Source organism: Trichomycterus rosablanca, chromosome 20, assembly GCF_030014385.1.
Source record: "Trichomycterus rosablanca isolate fTriRos1 chromosome 20, fTriRos1.hap1, whole genome shotgun sequence".
NCBI classification, from domain to species: Eukaryota; Metazoa; Chordata; class Actinopteri; order Siluriformes; family Trichomycteridae; genus Trichomycterus; species Trichomycterus rosablanca.
Window position 1 is genome coordinate 25,904,981 of NC_086007.1, and position 17,396 is coordinate 25,922,376.

The 17,396-nt window shown below is 44.6% G+C and overlaps 1 protein-coding gene across 1 annotated transcript in view; it reads left to right on the plus strand.

Moving 5' to 3' along the window:
* Positions 1-17,396, plus strand: part of dync2h1 (dynein cytoplasmic 2 heavy chain 1) — a 75,316-nt gene that overhangs the window by 51,079 nt on the left and 6,841 nt on the right. The window contains exons 76-86 of the mRNA XM_063017199.1: positions 69-200; positions 416-488; positions 9,482-9,642; positions 9,976-10,101; positions 12,566-12,676; positions 12,951-13,106; positions 13,457-13,532; positions 15,398-15,597; positions 15,795-15,899; positions 17,061-17,177; positions 17,267-17,396. The exon at positions 17,267-17,396 is cut by the window's right edge and continues 80 nt beyond it. Coding sequence (XP_062873269.1) covers positions 69-200; positions 416-488; positions 9,482-9,642; positions 9,976-10,101; positions 12,566-12,676; positions 12,951-13,106; positions 13,457-13,532; positions 15,398-15,597; positions 15,795-15,899; positions 17,061-17,177; positions 17,267-17,396 — 1,387 coding nt within the window. The remainder of the gene's footprint in view (positions 1-68; positions 201-415; positions 489-9,481; positions 9,643-9,975; positions 10,102-12,565; positions 12,677-12,950; positions 13,107-13,456; positions 13,533-15,397; positions 15,598-15,794; positions 15,900-17,060; positions 17,178-17,266) is intronic.

The following is a 17,396-nucleotide window of genomic DNA, read 5'->3' on the forward strand; positions in this document are numbered from 1 at the left end:
ATTTTGATTATCAGTCCAGTATCTTAACCAGTGTGGGTGTGTGTGTGTGTGTGTGTGTGTGTGTGTAGAATACATTTCCGATGCTGTTTCAGTCCCTGTGTCTCAGTGATGCTGATCTGTGGCTCCGGTTTTCACAAAGTTCACACTGCGAACAAGAAATTCCAGCTTCCATCACCAGGAAGATCTCCCTCTTTCAGCAGGTCAGTCAGCTGCCACAAGCAATGGCTTTACTACACAGGATACAATAATGGATTTGTAATATTAGGTTGGATAACAGCAGGTAAATAATTAATATTCATCCTCAGGTGCCAACACTGCGTTTTTTTACCATCTCTGCCAATAGTGACATAATATCTAGAGCTTTTCCTCATCTGACCTTCCGCTTGCTCTAACTTTGTTGGGGATTTTTTGGCAGGTGCTGGTGGTCCAGGCTCTCAGGCCGGACAGACTGCAGAGCGCCATGGCTAACTTTGCTTCACACACCCTAGGTGAGCAGAGAAAAGCAGCGAGAGAACGATTGTTGAGTCATTTGTTTATTTATGCCTTCGCAAAATTAATTAGACCCCTGCCGTGCTGAATGAACACACACATTCATGCAGAGAAGAAAACACACACTCATCACTCATTCCCGACAATCTGTTTCTCCCCTCTGTTCACCCCATAATACAAGCGTTCCACCTCACATGATTGGAGAGTCATGAGTGTGATATTCAGGCATTAATATTAACTAACGTGTGAAAGTTTGTGTGTGTGTGTGTGCGTGTGCGTAATCAGCCGACGTCCTGTGTCACTCACTGAAACGATTCGGAGCGCTTACTCAATGCTAATGCTAATTGACACTGCCCTTGAGTGAATGTTTCACACACTCAGCCAATTTGTCCGTAAACAAGCCATTTAATTTGCTAATTAGGCAATTAATTTAACACGGCTGCAGGACGGGGTGCCAGCGGTCCTGCTGTATTATCAATAATGCATGCGTGTGCGCATTCATCGGGACCCTGATTAGCTCCTATTTACACTCATCACAAGTCCGAGCTGCATCGCTAAAGCCGCGGTAAATGGAATAATAAACTTTTAAAGCTGCATTGATGAGTTGATGAACGATTTAATATTTTTTATATCATAATTGAGGAGCCTGGGTGGCGCAGGGATAAATTACGCTGGCCTACTACTGCTGGGATCCAGGGTGCGTATTGGCAGCGGTGCAATCGCCCTGTCTGGTGTCCTCAGACAGACATAACTGGCTGTCTCTGGGGGATTTGTGAATTTGTGTCCTGTGTGGGTGTGTTACTGCAATGCGCCCAGGGATTACGGGAGGCCTGGACCCACAGCGACCCTCCAAATCCATACAAAGATTTAGTCTTACCTTTCTATGGAAGCTACTCAGATTTTTGTCCAGTCTTTTGTCATTTAAAGACTGTATGCCGACCAACTCCCTCCTGTCAGGTGTTCCCATTCATACGCACAGACTTCTGTACGGCGCATTCACATGAGAAGTGGCAAAACCGGGAGCCTCTGCACAGATCGCTGCTTTGTTCAGTGCTCGGCCTGAGCGGTGCGGTGAAACGTCAACTTGTAACTTGTGTTACAGCTCGAGCTTCTGAGAAAGTGTGAGAATCTGGTTGAAAATAAAGCTTAATGTGGTTTAATGTAGTAAAAGAAGGAGACAGGAGCACTAAACTTCTCTTCATTATTACTGCTCATAAGTTCCTCCACTAATCACATTCCTCACTCGCTGTTTTTTGATTTGCCTGAGCCGCATCAAACAGTTTGTCTCATTGAAGGCGCTTTGAAAAGAAAGAAAGAAAGAAAGAAAGAAAGAAAGAAAGAAAGAAAGAAAGAAAGATAGATAGATAGATAGATAGATAGATAGATAGATAGATAGATAGATAGATAGATAGATAGATAGATAGATAGACAGACAGACAGACAGACAGACGATAGATAGATAGATAGATAGATAGATAGATAGATAGATAGATAGATAGATAGACAGACGATAGATAGATAGATAGATAGATAGATAGATAGATAGATAGATAGATAGATAGACAGACGATAGATAGATAGATAGATAGATAGATAGATAGATAGATAGATAGACAGACGATAGATAGATAGATAGATAGATAGATAGATAGATAGATAGATAGATAGATAGATAGATAGACAGACAGACAGACAGACAGACAGACGATAGATAGATAGATAGATAGATAGATAGATAGATAGATAGATAGATAGACAGACGATAGATAGATAGATAGATAGATAGATAGATAGATAGATAGATAGATAGATAGATAGATAGATAGACAGACGATAGATAGATAGATAGATAGATAGATAGATAGATAGATAGATAGATAGATAGATAGATAGATAGATAGATAGATAGATAGATACTTTACTTATCCCGAAGGAAATTATTGAAATTGCCACCTTAAGATCAGCGGCAGACTAAGCAGCACCGCCACACTCCATAGGAAACAACGGCACAGTCGGCGCAAAATGCGCCCTAACTAATTCAGAACGGAGCTGCATATCTGTTTTTTAATCCACCCAAGCTCTGCCAGCCTCGCACCCTCCCTTCACTGCTTCCTCTTGCTGCCCACATTCAATTCAATTCGTCTTTGGCTAAGACAAAAACGGACCTGCCTTGACCTCCCTCGGAGCACTCATCAAACTCCGTTCTGTACACGGTACTCTTTAAAAGCACACGACTGGCTCGCCTTGAGCCACTTCTCAGAACTGAAGGATGACAGCATCCAGGCTTTTCTCTCTACAAGCACCCAGGTGGTGGAATGAACTTCCCCGGTCTGTTTTCAAAGCATGACTAACGGCTCATCTTCTCACCAACTTCACAATTTTCTTCTGAAAGGCTTTCGGTAGATCCGTGTTTTTAGACAGTTCTTTAGTTTTTTATAAATTCTTTATTGATCATTTCCCCCCTTTTTTCACACAATCCAGTAATGGCCAATTGGAGTTTATCTCTCTGCCACCCCCAACACTGGTCGAGGGGGGCTCACGCTGTTATGTGCGCCCTTCAACATGTGTGCAGCCAGATTGTTTCTTTTCACCTGCAAGGGGTCTTACAGAGCGCAGTATCATATGAGGAGAGACACACACTGTTATCCGTGATAAGCCACCCCCTGCAGACACCTCAACCGGTCAGCCGAGGAACCCTGTTTTAGTCATTGTCCCTTCCCCTACAGACACAGAGCCCCTCGTGCTGGCTGAGACCGTTCTTTACTTATAGAGAGGAAGAAAAAGTTCACTAAGAGAAGCACTTCTGTAAGTTGCATGGAATAAAAACGTCTGCTGGATTCTGTAAAAATAATATTATTATATTATTATGACGTGATATGATGCAAAAAATTTAATGATGGCACAATTATAAAAAAGGACACATCCCGGCCTTTTCTGGTCCAGGCTAGACCCATGGTGTTATGTGAACCCAGTCATTTGGGATAAGGGTGCGTGGGTGGGGGCATATCCGTGCACCCTTAGTGCCAGTCCCAAGCCCGGAAAAATATGGAGAGATGTGTTATGATAGCCACCCGGCATAAAAACTGTGCTAAATCAAATATGCAGATGAATGATACTCTGTGGCGAGCCTTAACCAAGGCAGCCGAACAGAATAATTCATTTAGTATAAACGGGTAATAGGGCGGCACGGTGGCTAAGTGGGTAGCACTGTCGCCTCACAGCAAGTAGGTCCTGGGTTCGATCCCCAGGCGGGGCGGTCCGGGTCGATTCTGTGTGGAGTTTGCATGTTCGGTTTCCTCCGGGTGCTCCGGTTCCCTCCCACAGTCCAAAGACGTGCAAGTGAGGTGAATTGGAGATACAAAATTGTCCATGACTGTGTGTGATATGACCTTGTGAACTGATGAATCTTGTGTAATGAGTAACTACCGTTCCTGTCATGAATGTAACCAAAAGTGTAAAACATGACGTTAAAAAATCCTAATAAACACACACACACACACACACACACACACACACAATAGACAATTAGACAGTGTGACAAATTTCCCGTGTCAGTTTATCTTGACTCTCGCTTCAGCGGTCTTGCTCTCTGTCTGTCTCCTCTGCTCCCCGGCGCTGTTACACCCCTCTATAATGCTAATGTTAATTCATCACTATAAAGTGCCGTCTGACCTTAACAATGCTAGTAGCTCTGATTCCTCATCTCTATAGAGCAATAACAAAGACTGGGAATGCTAATGACTCCGTCCAGCTAATCCCTTTATGAATGCTAATCTGCCAGATGCCACAGTTATACGCGCGCGCACACACACACACACACACACACACACACACACACACACTGCATCACCTGTGTTGTATACCTGTATATTTCAGCTGTAAGCCGTTCTAATCAGATTAGCAGTATTAGCGATGGTGTTAGCACGGTTTAACGCTGGGCGGTTGTTGTGCTAGGTGAACATGCTCACTGGGATGCGAACATCCGAAAGCGCTGAACGCACACGGAATCTGTGTATGAAGATAAATGGGTCCGGGCGCTTTTTGAACGATGATTCTGAGCTCGAGGAACATTATTACACACACACACACACACACTGTTTCACTCCGAGGCAGAACAGTAGGATAACATCTCCTCACTTAATCACTTCGCTGAATAATTGAAGACTGTGTGTGTGTGTGTGTGTGTGTGTGTGTATTATTTTTAATATTAACCTCAAGTGAACTCTGATTTCTTGGTTTTCACAGTTACAGGAAGTAGAAAGTTTACTTTTACTACGCTTGTGTGGGGCTTCAGTTACTTTTGGAACAGAATATTTTGCATTCGTTTATTTGGGGTTTTCTTAAAATATCACAAAAACTTCTGGGTCAAAAATATACAAACAGCAACGTAGAGTATCAGTTTACATTTACATTTTTAGCATTTAGCAGACGCTTTTATCCTTCTTACAGCTGTGACAGTATACAGTCTAAGCAATTGAGAGTTAAGAGCCTCACTCAAGGGCCCAACAGTGGCAACCTGGTAGTGGTGGGGCTTGAATCAGCGATCTTTTGATTACTAGTCCAGTACCTTAACCACTAGGCTACTAGGATTGTCACACAATTAAGGAATTTATTTATTTATTAGGATTTAAACGTCATGTTTTACACTTTTGGTTACATTCTTGACAGGACAGGTAGTTACTACTTACTCAACATTCATCAGTTCAAGTTTAACAGGGTTCCTCGGCTGACCGGTTGAGGTGTCTGCAGGGGGTGGCTTATCACGGATAACAGTGTGTGTCTCTCCTCGTAGGATACTGCGCTCTGTAAGACCCCTTGCAGGTGAGCTTAATGTTAGAACCTGAGCTCACTTGCTTTTTTCTGCTGTTTAAAAAAATAGGGCAAGCTGTTGACTAGTGGTTAAGGTACTGAACTATAAGCAGAAGGTCGCTGGTTCAAGTCCCACAAGGTTGCTGCTGTTGTGCCCTTGAGCAAGGCCCTTAACCCTCAGTTGCTCAGACTGTACACTGTAACTGTAATGTAAGTCGCTTTGGATAAAGGCGTCTGCTAAATACCAAAAACCTAAATGTAGGGCGCCAAGGTGGCGCAGCGGGATATTCTGCTGACGCACCAGCACCGAGTTTCTGAACTCCCGGGTTTGAGGCTCGGTGTTGCCACCGGTCGGCTGGGCGCCATCTGCCGGGCATAATTGGCAGTGCCTGGAGCAGATACTAATTGGCCACCGTATCTGCAGGGTGGGGACCGGACTACATGTGGGTGGGTGGGTGGGTCTTCATACGCTGTGTAAGGACCCTGATTGGCAGAAGAGATGGAGAAGAGGAGGGCTGTGCACGTGTAAAGAAGGCGTGGGCAGCGGCGTGCTCTCCTTGGATGCGAATCTGGAGTCTGTGAGCAGCGGAAGACACATTGGATGCGCTAAATCAGGAGAAACGTAAATGCGAGCTCACGTCAGGGTTCGGCTGCTGCCTGGTTGATCAGTGGTCGAGTGTTTACCTTGTTGAAAATGCTCGCCAGTAGCACCACTGAGTGTAAAGAAGTGTGTCTAATTACTGTAGCCTGCATGCATCTATTATTGATTCGGTTTTGTGCGTAAGGTTTCCCGATGTCACCTTTATTTAATTTCTTCTGCGCAGCTAACACAAGCCAGTAGAAATAAACCCCCCACGCCCTGCGTGCCACCGGGAGTTTATCACAGTAGCTAGGTATAGCACTAAAAAGCTAAACTATAAATGTTGACAGCGGGTTTACAGTCCGGATTGTTATCGTATCAGATTTGATTAACTGCCGCGGGGGGTTTCTCTTGGGTTTTGTACAGTGTAGGTGTGTAATGGAAGCAGACGGCTGCAGAGGGAAGTGGCCGTGTGTTAGAATTCGCTCTGTGAATCGACTGCCTGACAGAGGTTCTTAACCCGTGGCACAAACCACACATGGCACATGGGACGTGCTGCCCATACGGCTATGCTGTAAATGCATTTGTGCTGCCCACAAGCTTGTTTCCCTGCTGTGGTCCGTCTGATAACATGGTTAAGCACTGCTGACTTGTGCAGGGTTTTACTCTTGGTTAAAATACTGGACTAATAATCAAGCCACTGCAAGGCTGCTACTGTTGGGCCCTTGAGCAAGGCTCTTAACCCTCAAGGCTTAGACTGTCACAACTGTAAGTCTCTTAGGATTAAAGCAAAAATGTAAACGGTTCATGTTAGTTTAGGGTGCTTATGTGGAACAGTGGGAGGCCATTACTAAGGAGGACAGAGGTCTCTGCTGAGTCTGGCTCCTCTCAAGGTTTCTTCATGTAAATTAAGGGAGTTTTTCCATGCCATTGTCACCCCCAGCTGCTCAACAGGGTTTTTTGGTCTGTCGGTCCTGAATTCTGTAAAGTTGCTTTGAGACAATGTCCATTGTAAAAAGCACTATACAAAAAACTTGACTTGACCTGACTTACTATCGGTTGGTCAGGCATCTACACAGACATGATTGGCTGTGTCTGGCGGAGGGTGAAGGGATTTGGAGGCACACTTGTGACTTGCGCTCTCAGTGCTGGTCCCAAGCCCGGATAACATAGGGAGCGCTGTGTCAGGATGAACATCCTGAGAAAAATAATCATGATGGTAAACCACTGGTGCCCAGGTGGCGCAGCGGGATATTCCGCTAGCACACCAGCACCGAGTTTCTGAAGTCCTCGGTTCGAGACTCGGTGTTGCCACCGGTCGGCTGGGCGCCATCTGGTGGGCATAATTGGCAGTGCGTGCAGCAGATACTAATTGGCCACCGTATCTGCAGGGTGGGGGCCGGACTATGTATGGGTGGGTGGGTCTTCATACGCTGTGTAAGCACCCTGATTGGTCGAAGAGACGCCTGTGCAGAAAGCAGAGGCGAGAGTAGGAGGGCTGTACACGTGTTGGAAGAGGAGTGTACCCCGACGTGCTCTCCTCGGATGCAATCTGGTATCTCTCAGCAGCGGAAGACAAAATTGAGTCGCTAAATCAGGAGGAAAATGGGGAGAAAATGCATTAAAAAAAGATAGTAAACCACTGTTTAATCAGTTGTACTTTAATAATTCAGGAAAGATTGTTTTAATGTGAACTTTATTACAAAAGTGGGGAATCAAATGTGCTCTTTAATTGGGTAAACACGAGCTTTACTGCTTTAGTGATGTTCCCACCGTTGACTGTTTTGCTAACTGTGTGTAGGCAGGATGAGAAAGCTCTATACTTCATACTAGAATGTTGGAGTAGTATTTATTTAAGGTTTTTGGATAGGATTAAGCTACATTTAATAGCCCACACCCGCAGATGGTGTGATGGTGGAGGCGCTGGAGTGTAGTTGAAGGATATAATGTCTGAGACTTTCTAACACGTCTGTTTCTCTCTCCACTGCGTCCCATTTTACTTCTCCAATCTGCCTTCATGTCTCCAACTCGCACTTTTGTTCTGCTGAGTTATTTTTCTAATCCACTTTAAGTAATTTAGCACAATGGAGCAAATCCTCTCGTACTAGCACCGTTAGCTCATGTTTAGTCTTCTTGGATGTGTAGTTATTTCCAATTTCATTAGATCAGAGTTTATGATAAGGCTCTAGTTGCCCTGGGGTTCTAAAAGGCACTTTAGATGAAAGGGAATTATGACTTTCATTATTAAGGAGTTCGTTTGTCCTAATTATTCATTTGTATCTAACACGCTAGTCCACAAGAGTCTGACAGTCAGTAGACACAGTTGGCTGTGTATGAGGGCGGTTGGGGAGGGGGGTGATTCAGCTCCTTGTTAATGCAATAACAGCTTGTACTGTCTGGTCAAGGCCTGGGCCTTAGCAGCTTCAGACATGCCAGATTTGACCCTCTTAGTCAGTGAGAAACCCTGAGTCGTGCAACCTGCACAGCCTGCCAGAATGCACAGGGAAATTGAGTTTATCCAAATTGGGATGATTATTTGTATTTATTATTATTTTTTTTGTATTTATTTTCAAATTGATGAGCCAGTTGTAGCCTAGGGGTTAAAGTACTGGAGTAGTAATCAAAAGGTCACTGGTTCAAGTCCCACCAATTGCTTAGACAGTACACTGTGGATAAAAGCGTCTGCAGAAAAGTAAATTGATCCTAATAGGACAAACTGAATTTTGTAGAACGTTATTCCGCACCAGAAGCAATTATTAACTAAATACGTTTACTTTGTTGTACTTTGATTACAACCGGAGGGGCCGCCAAATGTAAGATTCAAGATCAGATTCTTTTACTGATCCCCATGGGAGAAATTTGAGTGTTATAGCAGCTCCAGCACAGAGCAAATAAAATAGAGTAGAATAAAATAAAATAAAAACATATTGCAATTACTGTTATACAGTAGTATGACAAATTACAACTATACAGGAAAACACTATATACACCGATCAGGCATAACATTATGACCACTCTCCTAATATTGACTTGGCCCCATACGCAACAAACTGTGATGCACCGTGTATTCTGACACCTTTCTATCAGAACCAGCATTAACTTCTTCAGAAATCTGAGCTACAGGAGCTCGTCTGTTGGATTGCTCACCACGTGCATCAGTGAGCCTTGGCCGCCCATGACCCCGGTTTACCACTGTTCCTTCCTTGGACCACTTTTGATAGATACTGACCACTGCAGACCGGGACCACCCCGCAAGAGCTGCAGTTTTGGAGATGCCCTGACCCACTCGTCCAGCCATCACAATTTGGCCCTCATCAAACTCGCTCAGATCCTCACGCTCGCCCATTTTTCCTGCTTCTAACATCAACTGTGAGGATAAAATGTTCACTCGCTGCCTGATATACTAACTAACACTAACAGGTGCCGTGATGAAGAGATAATCAGTGTTATTCACTTCACCTGTCAGTGCTCATAATGTTATGCCTGGCCAGTCTATATATATATGTATGTGTGTGTGTGTGTGTGTGTGTATTTATATATAAACGAGGTTGTTAACATTAGCCTGCGCTGTGTGGTTTGTGATGTCTGTGTGTCTGCGTACAGGAATGAGGGAGCTGTCTCCTCCACCGCTGAACCTGAAGCGACTGTACGGTGAGACGGTGGAGACGGAGTCGGTGCTGATTATCATTTCTCCTGGAGCGGATCCATCTCAGGAGCTGCAGGAGCTCGCTAACCACAGCGTGGGATCAGAGCACTACCATGAGGTGCATTCTGTCATTCAGTCAGCGAAGATGTGATAACACGTGCACACTCCTGGTCAGTTTGTTTAGGTGACGCTAACACGTGCAAAACGTCATGCTGTACTAAAGTACTAAAGTGGAACTAATAATGGGACAGTGGGAGCCTAGTGGGTAGAGCTTGGGGCTATCAATTGAAAGGTTGAGAGATCGAATCAATCGAAGCAAGACCCTTATCCTTCTCAGCTCCAGGGGCGCCAGTTCTGTGAGGTTCTACTCATTTGTGTTTATGACATTAAAGCATGAGGACGATAATGATTATTAATATGATTAAAACAAGCTTTGTGTGTGTGTGTGTAGGTGGCTATGGGTCAAGGACAGTCTGATGTAGCCCTGCAGGTTCTGAGAGAGTGTGTGAATAACGGGGATTGGCTCTGCCTAAAGAACCTTCACCTGGTCACTCAGTGGCTCCCCCTGCTGGAGAAGGTAAAACCAACACACTCTACACTCGACACTTTATGCTTTTTCCTTTTTTATGCATTTTCCTCCCGATTTAGCGACTCAATTTTGTCTTCCGCTGCTGAGAGATACCAGACTGCATCCGAGGAGAGCACGTCGCCGTACACGCCTCTTCCGACACGTGCACAGCCCTCCTACTCTCGCCCCTGCTTTCTGCACAGGCGTCTCTTTCGCCAATCAGGGTCCTTACACAGCGTATGAAGACCCACCCACCCACACATAGTCCGGTCCCCACCCTGCAGATACGGTGGCCAATTAGTATCTGCTGCAGGCACTGCTAATTATGCCCACCAGATGGCGCCCAGCCGACCGGTGGCAACACCGAGGAGTTCAGAAACTCGGTGCTGGTGTGCTAGCGGAATATCCCGCTGCGCCACCTGGGCACCCACAACACTGTGCTTTTTAATTCTGAAGGTCCATGTAGCCTTGAGGATCTGGGAGTATTTTTTTGCTTGCTTTATAGAATCATGAAATTGAAAAAGAAATAAATATAAATTTAGAGAAACAGTAAATATGAAATATTAAACATTGGACCCAAAATTATTGACCAGAAAAATGTAACCCGAGCATCTGACACTTTGCCAAGACGTATTCTCAGTACTACAGACTACTGAGCGTGTGTGAAATGTGTTGTTTTTTTAATAGATGTTTTTATTTAGCTAAAATGTAGTTTTGTGTGGATGGAGGGTCAGAACACAGAGAGAAATCTGGATTTTGCCTCACAGTCATTTCCTAACGTCACTTTACATTTATGACATTTAGCAGACACTTTTATCCAAAGTGACTTACATTTATGACTGAACACAATTTTGAGCAATTGAGGGTTAAGAGTCTTGCTCAGGCGCCCAACAGTGGCAACTTGGTGGTGGTGAGGCTTGAACCGGCAACCTTCTGTTTACTAGTCCAGTACCTTAACCACTGAGCTATCACTGCCCTTTAAATAAACAACACATTTTTGTGGTTTTCATTGTGATTTATGCCCTGTGTATAACCTCTACAGCTGGAATCGTGATCAGGGGAAACTGCACCACTGAACCAGGTCCAGTTTTATTCTGGTTTGGGTTACAGGGTTGAACAGGGACCGTTTTCAATGTCAGATGAAGGAACCTCGGTCCGCGCTCAGGTTTCAGTTCCAGACCATCAAGTATTAAGTTTAAGTTTCAGGGCTAGATTCTCTCAGTAATAAGATTCTCTCGCTCTGTCTACTTTTCGTTACCCTCCTTTCTCTCTCTTTTACCCCCCTCACCCCCCACATGCCACCATCTATAATCCCTCCTGTGTGAAGTGCTGACTGGAGCAGGTTAGTGTCCCTGCTGCTCCCTGAGGTTCATAATTAATTTAGTTAATGACTTTCACTGGCAGCAAGAGTGGTGGTGGGTGAGGGCTGATTTTACACACACACACACACACACACACACACACAATATTTGCAGTAAGAGCTTATTTCACTGGTAGAATAAAACTGGTCCTGGTTCTACCTTTCCAAAGTTGAGGGCAACAGCCCTACCTAATCCATGGGCGTGAAAATCACGTCACGGACCGTGAAATGAGCCCTTTCATGTGTAAGATGCAAGTTGCTTTAACATTTAAGTGCCTTATGTTTACTGGTTAATCTGCACCATGAGGCGTCCTAGCAATCCTACGGCAATTCAGTTAGCAATCGCTTACATTTACATTTCGGCATTTAGCCGACGCCTTTATCCAAAGCGACTTACGTTACAATTACAGTGTACAGTCTGAGCAACTGAGGGTTAAGGGTCTTGCTCAAGGGCCCAACAGCAGCAACCTGGCAGTGGTGGTGCTTGAACCAGTGACCTTCTGATTACTAGTCCAGTACCTTAACCACTAGGCTACGGCTTGCAATCGCTTAGTGAAAATGTCCAAGACGTCGAATTCTAAAGCAGCTGAAACAGGAAACTGAGTTTGGAAAACTCCCAACCGATTCTGTGGATGCAGAGGGGGGTCAAAACACGTATTTGAGACAGAACATGAAGCCTTACACTGTCCCTTGATGTTCTAGGGTTACATTCAACCATTAAGGTAGCTGTGCTCTGTATTGTAGCTTCCATCTATTCCATGTATGAGTGTGATTAAATGACTGCTGTGAAATGTGTCTGTTTTCTTTAAAAATCCATGAAATCTTGAGAGGAATCATTTGGGACCTCCATCCTTCTTGGACAGCCTCGAGGATGTTTGGATTAATTAACTTTAGATTTTAAACACTGATAATAAATGCACAGTAATGGTTAGTAATTCATCATCCTTCAGTTCAGTCTGTGTTGTCCAGTTGAAGCTTGTGAAGTTTCTGCCTTTTGTACGATCAGATCCACACAGTTATACACAGAACAATTAGAAGACAGATGTGGAGAGATGTGTGCTTCTGTGCTTTGCTTCTTTATGTTCATGTATCATGTTTAAAATGTGTTTATAGGAGCTAAACAGCTTGCACCCAAAAGCAGGATTCAGACTGTGGTTGACTTCAGAAGTTCATCATAACTTCCCATCCATCCTACTGCAGTCCAGCCTCAAGGTCACCTATGAGGTGTGTGTCGGTGGGTGGGGGCGGCACATGGACGGAATCAGACTGACAGAAAGGCAGACAGACAGATATTAAAGTGTAGTCTTATCTAGTACCTGTAGATAGAAACTGATGTACAAAGATGGGGATAGACAGACAGGCAGACACACACAGACATGAAAACAGACAGATATGAATAATATGAATACACATTAAGTTGATATTATAGAAAATAAATTGTGTGTGTGTGGTGTGTGTGTGTGTATATGTGTGTGTGTGTGTGTGTGTGGTATGTCAGGCTCCCCCCGGGCTAAAGAAGAACCTGTTGAGGACGTACGAGTCTTGGAGCTCGGATCAGATCAGTAAGGGGGGAAACGTTGCACGTGCTCAGTCACTCTTCTGTCTCGCCTGGTTCCACGCTGTGTGTCAGGAGAGACGCAATTACATCCCACAGGTACACACACACACACACACACACACACGGTTTAAGTCTTAAGGTTTTTTCGCCCAATTGCATTACGCTACCCCACGACACGTGTGCAGTAGCCGACTGCATCTTTTCACCTGCATGAGGCGAGTTCATATGTGGATCAGCTTTGTGTACATAGAGTCACACTGACTCAGTGCAGCACCATCAGCCAGCAGGGGTCAGAATTGCACTATTTGGCAGTATAGTATTGTACTGAGTCAACTATTAGGCATCCAGCCTGCAGAATAGCAGAGCTGAGATTCGGGATACGCCACCCAAACGCCTGCTGGTGCAGATTTTAATAATGGTGCCGTGTGTGTGTGTGTGTGTTTCAGGGTTGGACTAAGTTCTATGAATTCTCTTTGTCTGATCTGAGAGCTGGGTTCAACATCATCGACCGACTGTTTGAAGGTGTGTACAGTGTGTGTGTGTGTGTGTGTGTGTGTGTGTGTGTGTACACTCAATAATAATGTACCTGGTGTTCAGTACCAGGCCAGTATCAGCTCGGGTGTGTGTAATAGGTATTCATTATTATTGATCACACTCTGAACGTTATCACTTAGCGCTGTGTGTGTGTGTGCTGTAAGTGTGATCAATAAATTACTAACAATAGCATGCAGCAGACAGAGAGAGAGAAAACAGCCAATGAAAGTCACCGACTGAACATCCAGAAACCCGTAAAATAATCAAATTACATGTAAAATTACAGGCAGCGTGGGAGGTTTTCTCATCCTGCAAGCTGCTTCTCGTCTGCTCTCACTGTGACTAGACTTACCTCCGTAGCTCTGGATGACCTACTTGGTTTGGTGCCAGCTGAGGGCTCGGTTCTTCCTAGCTTCTCGTAAATCTCCAACCTTTCAGAGCATCTCCTCCTACTTAAACACAACCCCTTTTCATTTTAGACATTTTTTTGTAATGAAAAACAGAACTCCTCGTTTTTTCTGGAATTTTTATCATGCCTCCCTTTATTAAGCCAAACATCCCCTGATATACCATGATACATCACTCCCCTGATGTTCCCACCTTCTAAATTGCGCTCTAATAAGCTCAAATCGGTGCCACAACCAAAACCTGAACTAAACCAGCATGACAAACCTTAAATGCCTTTACTGCCTATTATATTTAGACGCTTTAACCTTTTTTTCCTCTTTTTTTTACCCATCAGTCTTCACTTTATTACCTTCTTGGCTGCGTCTCAACAAGCTTAGCAAGCTTTGTGTAATCTGTTGGTTCTTTATAGACCCAAGCGTGTGCTTTTCCAAACTACATCAATTCATGTGGACTCCATCTGGGTTCTAGACAAATCACACACGTAATTCAAGCAAACTGGATCTTTGTGGGTGTACTTTCAAGCGCCACAGCAAACGTTCTGAAAACGTTTGTGAATAAGACATTTTTGCAGTAAAAAATCAATGTCATTTGTCATTGTGGTTGATTATGTGTGGATTCATGGGTAAAACGGGCAATTCTATCTGTTCAAAATCGATTCAAACACTGTTAAGCTGTAATAAGTCGAGGGGTCTGAATACTTTATGATTTATACAGGTATACAGTACAATTACATTATTTTTCTCACAAGTTCCAGCCTGTTTGTAAGCTGAGGTCAGGTGCCGATTAAGCCATTATACTGCACTCCTGGAGCCAGGAGGATCAATAGCTTGCTCAACAGTGGCTGGCTTGGCGAGACCAAGCCAGGATTCAATCCCTCAACCTTCTGATTCATAGTCCAGAGCCCTAACCATTAAGCTCTCGCTGCTCTGTGGCAGCATCTTACTCCACTGGTTTGCCTGCTGATTTAGCTCTCGCTTCTAATGAGTCTGCTGAACCTCCCTCACTGCTCACATTATGGTCCCTTTCACATGATCAATAAAGAACAGTCATAATTCCTAAGCGTAATGCTATTTTTATTGCCTTTGGAGGTACCTTAAGCAGGACCATCCCCGACACTGACTTCCTCTACATGAAAATCATTTTAACCTCCCCAAACTCATGTTACCTCATCCCGCAGTCCTTAATTTATTCCTTTAGGATCGAAGGAGCATCTTTTGCTCCTTGGCAAGGATTTCAAAACCACAGCATTAGACTGCTGATGGGTACTGATCGTCCTGAGCATGCCACCAGAAAAGCATCGGACTGCCCACAGGAACATATGGACATACAGACGTTTTGAAATCCGTTCCCTTTCTTCTGATCATACTTACTGCACTGGTGAGGATGTGGAGGTCTGCACATGATCATAATGAGCTGTTTTTATGTATGAACGTGTGTGCGTGTAGGTGGTAAGGTCTTTCAGTGGGACTACGCGCATGGATTGTTGGAGAACGCAATCTACGGCGGCCGTGTGGATAACGTGTGCGACCTCAGAGTGCTTCGCTCGTATTTACACCAGTTCTTTAGCAACAAGATTCTTTCACGGGGCAGAACGATGTCGGCTTTCCCTGCTCAGATCAACCTGCCGAACTCTTGCAGCATAGCGGTGAGCCTGGTTTCCTCCCACAGTCCAGACATGTAAGATAGGTGAACCGGTAATACATCGTCATAATAAGTGTTTTAATAAGTTAGATTTGTTTGTTTTATAAAAATCTGCTTCAAAATCAAGAGTTTCAGTCTTCAACAACCACAAACATCGGGTGTAGCTGAAAAGTTTGTAATAAAACTGTTGTGTGTGTGTAGGATTATCGCCATGTGGTGGACAGTCTCCCAGAAGATGATAAGCCAAGCTTTTTCGGGCTTCCCGCTAACATTGAGCGCTCTGCTCAACGGATCACCAGCACACAGGTACACAGAGTGTGTGCGTGTGTGTTTATGTGTGTGTGCTTGCATGAACATTTGTGTTTGCGTTGTAATCTTGACCTGCTGTGACCCAGTTTACAAATTTCTTCTGGGAATCTTTGTGGCTCTGTTCAAACTGGGCGTTTTTAACGTCACCACGGCTGAATAGTTCACGTCCAGCCCTGCAGGAAGTGGCCACGTGGTGATAAAAATGTGTTATTTTTATTTTAAAGCTTCTGCCAGGGCTGCAAACACTTTTGTTTTGTCTGGTCACTTAGGAGGCCAAGGTTTTAATGTAAGAAACTAAAACTCTCATCTGTGTCAGTAAAAGCTGTGATAAGACAAAACACTGTACAGAGGCCACGTCTCCTTTATGGCATGATCTCTTTATTTGTCAGTTCCAGTAACTGAGGCCTGAATCATGTAAACAGATGTCACTTTCGATAAAAAGGTGTGGCCCCTGCACCTGTTAGTCCTTGTGAAGGAGGTATGGCCTATATACCTGTCAGTCTTCTGCATTTTTGTATTCTTAGTGTGAGAGTGTGTGTGTGTGTGTGTTTGGGGGCGGCGGCATAGTGGCTCAGTGGGTAGCACTGTCGCCTCAAAGCAAGAAGGTCCTGGGTTCGATTCCCAGGTGGAGCGGTACGGGTCCGTTCTGTGTGGAGTTTGCATGTTCTCCCCGTGTCTGTGTGGGTTTCCCCCGACGCTCCGGTTTCCTCCCACAGTCCAAAGACATGCAAGTGAGGTGACTGTGTAAAACATGATGTTCAAATCCTAATAAAATAAAGAAACAAACAGTCCCAGTGTAGATGCGTAGTGTAGTGCACTGATCCTGTAAAGGTGATCTCATCCCTGTAACCTGTCAGTCCCAGTCATTTAGATTTGGCTCATGTACCTGTCGGTCTCAATAAAGGAGGTGTGACCCCTGTATCTGTCAGTCTGAGTACAGGCCGAGTCCCCTGTTTACCTACAGTTAAATAAAAATAGTGAAGGAAGCAGTAATGCCTGTAGGAAGGCCTGGAGGAAGCATGGATTCTTCATCTCACTCCTAGTGAAGGAGTTGTATTATTAGTGGCTTCTTTACCTTTCAGTCCTGGTAAAAGGGGCGTGGCCTTCCTACCAGGCAGTCCTTGTTTAGAAGGCATCTGTCTGTCTGTGGTTGTACAGGTCATCTCCCAGCTGAGGATTTTGAGCAGGCCGGTGTCTGCAGGGTCAAAGTTTGACCGAGAGCTCTGGGCTAGCGGACTCTCACCTGTACTCAACCTGTGGAAAAGACTGAACCAGGTACACACACACACACACTCATAAACACACACACACACACACAGAGTATATTTAATATGCACACGACATTCCTGATCTCTTCCTTTCAGGGTTCATCTCTGATCCAGCAGAAGTTAAACCCCCTAACCGAGGGCGTCGGCTCTCCCGTGCTTTCATTCGTCCTGCTGGAGCAGTTTAATGGCATCCGACTGGTCCAGAGTATCCACCAGTCGCTGGCCG